At 33.0% G+C, this 8,145-nt stretch overlaps 2 protein-coding genes across 3 annotated transcripts in view; both read right to left on the bottom strand.

Moving 5' to 3' along the window:
- Nucleotides 1–48: 48 nt before the first annotated feature.
- LOC111387200 (remorin-like) lies at nucleotides 49–2,999 on the bottom strand. Its single transcript, XM_023011744.1, has 5 exons — nucleotides 2,609–2,999; nucleotides 1,407–1,454; nucleotides 1,216–1,303; nucleotides 655–736; nucleotides 49–435 (listed from the first exon to the last, which is right to left on the bottom strand). The coding sequence occupies exons 1-5, from the start codon at nucleotides 2,778–2,780 to the stop codon at nucleotides 241–243; spliced, it is 585 nt and encodes a 194-aa protein (XP_022867512.1). The 5' UTR covers nucleotides 2,781–2,999; the 3' UTR covers nucleotides 49–240.
- A 2,205-nt stretch (nucleotides 3,000–5,204) lies between these two features.
- Nucleotides 5,205–8,145, bottom strand: part of LOC111387198 (putative 4-hydroxy-4-methyl-2-oxoglutarate aldolase 2) — a 3,904-nt gene continuing 963 nt past the window's right edge. Inside the window, exons 2-3 of one of the 2 annotated variants that reach the window (XM_023011741.1) lie at nucleotides 7,497–7,551; nucleotides 5,205–5,978 (exon numbers count right to left, since the gene is read on the bottom strand). In XM_023011741.1, coding sequence (XP_022867509.1) covers nucleotides 5,477–5,978; nucleotides 7,497–7,498 — 504 coding nt within the window. In that variant the 5' untranslated portion in view covers nucleotides 7,499–7,551 and the 3' untranslated portion in view covers nucleotides 5,205–5,476. The remainder of the gene's footprint in view (nucleotides 5,979–7,496; nucleotides 7,552–8,145) is intronic. The other variant, XM_023011742.1, reaches the window with a different exon arrangement.

The raw sequence follows: 8,145 nt of genomic DNA, 5'->3' as shown, positions 1-8,145 counted from the left end.
TTTAACAAGCTAGGTAGGTAATCGAGCAATATAAAGGAAGAAAAATTGCACAAACATATTTATCACAAACAGTAATTCTTTCTTTGGATGTATCTACAAACAAATACATCAATGTTTCACACATGATAATGAACAATAATCAATTCTACACACAATACATTTAAGCGATATATTATGCTCCAAATTGATAATTTACAAATGCGACACAAAATTAAAATATAATAGCAGATAATTTCAGCTTCAAAAACACCCAAGAAGTTTCTTCGGAGCAGTTCCTGTGGCACGATACTTTGCTGCCATTTCTTCTGCCTTGAGAAGATCTTCCCCGCGTTTGGCTTCAATAATCGCTCTCTTTTCTTCGGCTGCTTTGTGAACCAGAGCAACCTTGTTTTTCATTTTCTCCACGTATTCTGCTTTCTTTTTCTCAAGTTCCTCCTAAAATGCCATTACATATTTCAAGTTAATATACTTCATAGGAGCAAATCAGGCTCGACTAACCAATACTCAACCGTTTAGGAACTGTACAAAACTTCCAATAAACACGAGAATAAAGTAAATTTCCATCATTCACTTTAAAGGAAAAAGGAAAAAGATTGACATTTTCGTCGTTAGAATTCACAGCAGAAGAAAATCCTAAGGGGAATGACTTATTACCTCAATCTTTTTAAGCTCAGCCTCTAGACTTGCTTTCTTGCTGTTCTCCCAAGCCTCAATGGAAGATAGCTTTTTCTGAGCTCTGGAAATAATTTCAGCATACATTTAATAAACTGCAAACCGAACATACTCTTGTGGCATGCATACATAGATTATGTAGCCATTATATGCTCATCCAGCAAGAAGCAAAGATATGTAACAGATTACAATCTTGACGTTATTCAACAACAGTGAACAAACTAAGCCTTATTTCTGAGTAAATTTGGGGTTGGCTCACAAATTTGGGCATTGTGAAATTAAAGGCACCAAGTCTGAGGAATAAAATCGAAAAGTAAGTCATTTTCAAGTCTTAGCACCAGAAAAATTTGGGTTCTTTTAGCCTGAAGTGAGTCTTTAGCTCATTTACCGAAACATTCCTTAGTCTTCTTTCCTTGGTTGCATAACATAACCATACAGCATTGTTCACAAGTCACAACATTTGGTGCAAAGATTTGGAAAACTACTAGCAAATTTCATAGATAAAAGAAAGAACGGAGGACACTCAAGAATTGAAGGGCATACTTGTTTTCAGCTTTTGATTTCTCACTTTCTTCCCATGCTTTGATTAACGACAACCTTTTCTCAGTTGCTACACGAGCAAGCACTGCATCTGAAGATCATATATGTATATATGGATAAATTTAAGTATTTTCCTGATCATTTACTTGTGAAATTTCTAGAAATTGGAAAAAATAATTTGCAATAGTGGTTACCTCTATCGATAGAGCCCCCGGATTTTTTCTCCACAGCGGGTTCTGGTTCTTATGCCATAAACAAAAAGGCTCCAACAATTAGAAAAAAATAAATGATACTAAATTAATTGCTAAATAACTGGACTTCATATCACATAACTATAGATTAATTGAGGTGGTTCAATATTATACCACAACAATAACGTATTAAAGCTTCATTGTGATCCATTTATGAAAATTGTGTACGTGTTAGGCCTTTCATTGAGTATGAATTTGGGATGGGTTAAAAATTAAGTAGATTGTTTAGCTTGATTAAAAGATAATAATATAGTTACTTTTCGTATCTCCAAACCTGTTAAAATAAATCATTTTTCTTACTTCAAGAAAAGCTACTTTCTTCTAAGGTAATTCTTGCCTTGCTATTTCCATTAACAAAAGCTTACTTTACTTGCAAATATGTATATTTACTGATAAATAAACTCATGAAGCTTAGCCAAACATCTTCATGTTCTCTCTTTTAATAGTTTAAGATTTTTAACCACGTGGTTCAACCATCATATGAAAAATTTACAGTAAAAGCTATGGAAAATCAATCAGGAACTTTATTTTCAAGATCAGATACCAAAAGTTGCATAAAAAGAGGGAGAAATTTTGGCTCTCTTCCTGGGCCAGCCTATTCTTTATTATGTGTATCCCTTTTGGGTGACAAACAAATAACACAAGTGGATTTCCTAGAGAAAATTCTGATTAGCACAAAGCCGTGTTAAAATAAGAAACTCCAGTAAGAAACAAAATTTGGAGCAGACAAATAAGAAGGGTGAATTTACTTAGAATAGTTCTAGACTTTAAAACCAAGATCAGCAATTGAAAGCACCAAAAATAATTAATTCAAGAGAAATTTACCACAAAGTTTATATTTTTTTCAATCTATATATAAGTGGGATTTGGATATAAGATGGCTTTTTATTTACCTATGCTTATTCGATCCAATTAAAATTCAAATGAAAAGTCATATTCAATAGTTTTCAAACAAGTCACTCAAACGAATCACCATCTTAAGATGGGAGACAAAATGTTAATACTAAAATTCTACCTGAGACAATCGATTTAACCTTTTAAAATTGTATCCACAACTCCGTTAATATTATATAGATCCCTAAAAACAATCTCATACACATAAATTCAATATACATACACACACGCACGGAAGGGGAGAAGGTTACTTTCAACTATGGCAAGAGCTTTGGTATCATCTGGTTTCTCTTCACATGGAGGAAGGGGTGGCGGAGTTACGGCTTTTCCCTCGGCCACATCCTTCGGAGGTTCGGCCGCCGGAGCTGGTGGAGGCTCTGAACACTCCTCAGGCCCCACTTTCTTGGCTTCCTCCTCCGCCATCACTTCAGAAAACTTAGCTATATCTTTTCTTAATTAAATTAGCAGATACAAATGTTATGCTGATGCAAAAGATCTGAAGAAAATTTTTGATGGGTATCAAAAGTAGCAGATTATATGGAAGAAACTGCGTGTTTTGTGCGTGTGAAGAATGGTGGTGTGGTGGGGTGAGGTAGAAGATTTTAGTAGTTGAAGGAAGGTAACTGTCACCTTGAAATTGAACAGTCCTTAGCTGGATGATCTGTACTAGATAATATGCCGGTCCCTCGAGAGCTGGTACATACGCCCACTATTTTATTTTATTTTTTATTATAATAAATACGGATGAAAAATAATTGAATTTGCAATTGCCTACCCGAAGAAAAGATACAACTTTTACCTTTTTCAGTTTGAGAAGTTCTATTTTTCCATTTCTAACTATATTTAGTTGCGACTTTAAGCATACTTTCAAGTGTAAACACAAGTACGTAAAATAAATCGATCTTGTAATTTATGACGAGTCATGTCAAAACTGGGTTAGTACCATAGTAAAATTACAAAGAATTTGAATTTCACTCTATGTGCCCCCAATATTTGTGTTATTATTTATTTAAATTTAGTTAATAAAGTCTAGGGATCCCTAAATACAATAGATTAGATATGTACCACAACAATTAAATTCACGAATAATGACCACACACTTGCGCCATCCCTATGGGCTAAATCTTAATGATATTGACTTATTATAATGCTATATAAAATTAAAATTATATGTCAAGCTCAAATATACTTTCTTTATAGCCTCTAGAAATTTATGTGGAGGTGTGATTGAAAGATTTTGATCAACTAGCAATACATTAAATGGGGACACCAATAAAAATTCATAATAAGTTATTATAAATAGGAAAATTTTTGCTATTGGTGCTCAATCTATTATTTGAGTGGTAAGTTGATCCACAATCTTCAAAAGTGAACAAGTTGGTTCTCAATTTTTATTATAGTATCAAAATCAGTCCTAAAGAAGGAGAATCGTTCAAATTTTCGTTGTTCGTCATGTAATATTCATGCGTCCAATTTTAATAAAGCTAATTTTTGTTTCTCAACTTGAGTTACGTTCAAAAATTTGAAGTAACTTCTACAGTAATAAGAGGATTGCACGATGATCTACAAAAATTGGATGATTTTTGCCTCTAGAATCTAAAAGCTCGTTGTTTGGCAAACATTTTTCCAAGTGAAAATGATAAGCATTTAGAATGTGTGATCAAAAAGTAATAGAAGTCATGAGCCTCATAAAATGTTCAGTTGGGAATGATTTTATGAAAATTAATTTAATTTTTTTTTTCAAAGTTGTGCAACGTACTGAAAAGTTGAATCAAGATAAAAGTGACAACATTGCAGTTCTTTTTCTAAATTTATTAAAAATAGAACATAATGATTTGTTTTCAACGTAAGAAGGTTCTAAGGTAATCCTTTGTGTATACAATGATCACTTTAAAAACCCCAAATGCCATCAAATATGAGTTGTTATACTGGACGTTGACAACTCGTGTTTGCAACCACAATCCACAAAATAACAATAAATTGGATCCCTATGCTTTGGCCCACTTAATATTAGGTTTAGACCTGCAATTGGCAATTGAGAGCATGTGGTCGGTCACATTTGAAATACCCATATTACTACAATCACTAGAAACTTCCCCTATTTCTCAATTTATTTAAAATAAAAAACATTCTTAATACAAGGAAAAACTTTACAGAAGCAACTTCAACAAATTTTCCATTTCGTCTGTTGAGTTTTGTCATAAGAAAATTCATCCAATGACCTCATCTTTGCACAATGTAACAATTCTAACTCTTTTCATAACAATCAGAGGCAATCTTTCAAATCTATTGCGAGTTGATATTGGGTGAATGGGTACGATATATTTAATCGTTAAAAAGTTAAAATTATATTAAAAAGGTGATCGTACTCTTTAGACAGAACAAACAAATATATAAAAACCAAAACATTAACTCATTATGTTATTATAAAGGTAAGACAACTTGAGAACTGTTTTTCCTTTACATAATTATAATTTACAAATACTCATCATTCGTCCATTGCTTCAAAGAACATTAAAAGCAATTGTAAAGTTTAATTATGCGCCATGTCCTTTTACGTCACCTTACATATATACATAAATTATTTCTAAAACTTATGTCCTTCAAAGAACATTAAAACGCAATTCCAACAGTATCTTTGTTTACATAAGTAAAAGATTACCTTTTTTCAAAAAAAAAAAAAAAAATAAAAAAAAATTCCTCTGCCTAATTCTTTAAGTAACTTTTTTTTAACTTTCATCTATAAATCCTTTTCATTTTTAAACTTACCTTTTAACTTATAAGTAACTTCGTTTAAAAATGAACTAGCCAAAATGAGAATAGAACACGCAAAAACCTAACAATCAATTAAGTAAAGAGACATTTCAAAGCACAAAAATACATTACATACTTCGTGGTTCTAGTTTATTCATAAAATGGAACAAAGCAAAGTAAAATCGATGAGAGTTTCAAGTACGAAAATTAGAAAAGACAGCAACCAAAGCATAGTGGCATTCGATGCGAGTTTCAAGTACTAAAATTACAATAGACAGCAATCAAAGCATAGTGGCATACCCCCGAGTAAAAGCAGATAGTTGCAAATTTATGATGAATAATGCAATCCCAGCATCCATGTATTCTTAAACAGACAACTCGGTTTTGGAAATCAGAAGACCATCGGTATCTGCATAGAGCCATTCTCCGTCACATATTCTAGTGCCAGCTATAGTAATCGGAACGTGCTTTTCTCCGATCCCCCTCTTATTTGCTTTCATTGGATGTGAAGCCAGAGCTCTCACCCCAATGTCACAACCATTTATTTCGTCTACGTCCCTTATACAGCCGTTGACTACAATACCTGCCCATCCATTGTTCTGAGCTTGCACCACAGGATTGCCTCCCAATATTGCACACCTCAAACTACCACCCCCATCAACAACCAGAACTCTTCCATTACCTTTCTCCTCAAGAAAATCACGAACCAAAACATTGTCTTCAAAAACTTTCAGAGTAACGACTGGTCCGGAAAAGACTGGGCGCCTTCCATATATCTGGAAAACTGGCTGGAGGGCACGGAGCTCGCCACTCACAATAAGCTGTGGATTTGAATCACAAACTTCAGCAGTTGTGACAAAGGCCATCCTAGATTCAGAATGTTCAGAGAAATAAGCGTCATAAGAGATTCAAACATCATAGTTTAGCTAGCATGTAATATTTGATGACCAGAAAGATAATATAAACAAGCTGTCAATGAAACATTTTTGCTTAAGGTATGGTGTTAAAAATTATGAGATGGGATGAATTTACATGTTGGGCTGGCTAAGGAAGCGCAGACTAAAAATTAGCAAGGATCAAATATTAGTAAAAGAATTATGTAATTTTCATGATACTTCCACCTTTCCATTAACTTTTAATTGAATAAATATTTTTCAAAGTAACTTCAACTGGATTATCTAATATTATTTCTTAGATCATGTCCACTACTTCACCAAAATAGAGTAAAAGAAGTGCATTTGTAAAACGATATTCTGGAGTGCTTCATTATGAGGTCCATCTTTGCTCTGACTAACTTGAAACTTGGCAAGCAACATTCGCTGAACTTACTATCCCATGGCAAAATTCCTGAAACACCTAGTACTTAGATTCTATGGATAACACCCAGGTAATAGAATTCTTATTTATCCATCCACAAGAAGTTGATAGGTGGTACATTTAAACAAAAAAGATAACCAACTTATTTTTTATTATTGAGTAACCATGGTGTACAAATGGTATTCCTGCCAATTTAGTAAACACGATCGATACTGGCATGAAAAACTTATTTTTTACACAATCAGGTGTTGTCATTATGTCAAGTGACAATAACATGAATATAAATTCATATAGAATCAATTAAAGTTTAACACAGAAAAGTGTGCCATTTATCTAACTAGACAATAGCAACACTGTTGAATCTTTCATACAAACCGACAAAAGATGGAGTAGCCACTGCCAGCTGGCCCAAGATGTTTGTATGCAGCATAAAGTAGTACCGAAATCTGAGTACTAATATACCACTCAAATAAATCCCACCTACGTGATTTTGTAAAGGTATGACATCAGATTTGTAAACATGTTTCCACTGGATTGGATATATAGACAACAATTTGCATCATATGCTCAATTAATTCATTTAGAAAATTGTATAGTCACTTGGGAGTCTAATTGACAACCAATAAAAGAAGTGTAAAAATAAATCACAATTGGCTAATAATATCTTAAATATTGTACTTCATATAATGCAATAACATATAAATACTCATGCATAATGGTAGAAGTAATAGTCCCAACTATGGAAATAGATCGATGGAGCCAGCAAGCAGTAATAATCTGCTTATTTTCCCTTTGCATCTACATGTCATCTCTGTAAATAGGGTGTAAATTTACAGAAACTTGTAGGACTAAAATTTAGCCACCTTCACAAACAAATTTATCAAGTTAAAATCCTCAAGAGGTGGCTCCATCATAACTTGTAAAAATAAATTAGAGAGAACTCATTCTTCAGTAATGCAAACATAAGCAATAGCTGAAGTAACACTGTAATATGTTTGATAAAAAAAAAAAGTTCAGTAAACAGCAAGGAAGTGAAAATCCAGTAAGCAAATACAGCAAGGATTATACATAGAACATTGGCCAATCACCAAGACTTCGTAATTTTCACTTGACAAGAGATGAACTACAAAAAAGAAAGCAAAATTCATTAGAATTATTTACACTTGAAAATAGTATCAGCTTCATTCTGGAAATAAATCAATGCTTAATGAGTAGATGGTGGAGGAAAAGCAATTGAAATTCATTTACCCTCCATTAGGGAAGAATTTATTAACAATATAATTTAATTTATAAATAGATAGAAATGAGTAGTAACTAAATGGGTAGTACTTGTGGGTCTAGTGGAATGTGTGATTGAAAATGAATTTTGACCATTTATAAATGATTTATAAATTCTACAAAAGGAGGCTTAATTGTATGGTCGGGTAAAAAGATAATTTTCCATCGCAATAAGTATAGAACAAAAATAATTGGCTACGACTAGACAATTTAGTACTCCTACCATTACTGGTAGACACAGATCTAAGCAATAGCGACAAGGCACGACATTGCCATTCTTTATGTTATACATGGCAGAGGAGCTTGGAAGTTGGAACACTTTTCTACTAAGGCTTACAAAAATAAACAACAAAAAACCAGAAAAAATGGTGATGTGATTATGGTAGCATGAGAAAAGCAGATCTCTATGGCCAAAACTTCAAAATTCTTCCACAGAAGA

This window comes from Olea europaea, unplaced genomic scaffold (assembly GCF_002742605.1).
Source record: "Olea europaea var. sylvestris unplaced genomic scaffold, O_europaea_v1 scaffold3938, whole genome shotgun sequence".
Lineage (NCBI taxonomy): Eukaryota > Viridiplantae > Streptophyta > Magnoliopsida > Lamiales > Oleaceae > Olea > Olea europaea.
Note: the sequence above shows the minus strand (reverse complement) of the source record. Positions and strands in the feature narration are given on the sequence as shown.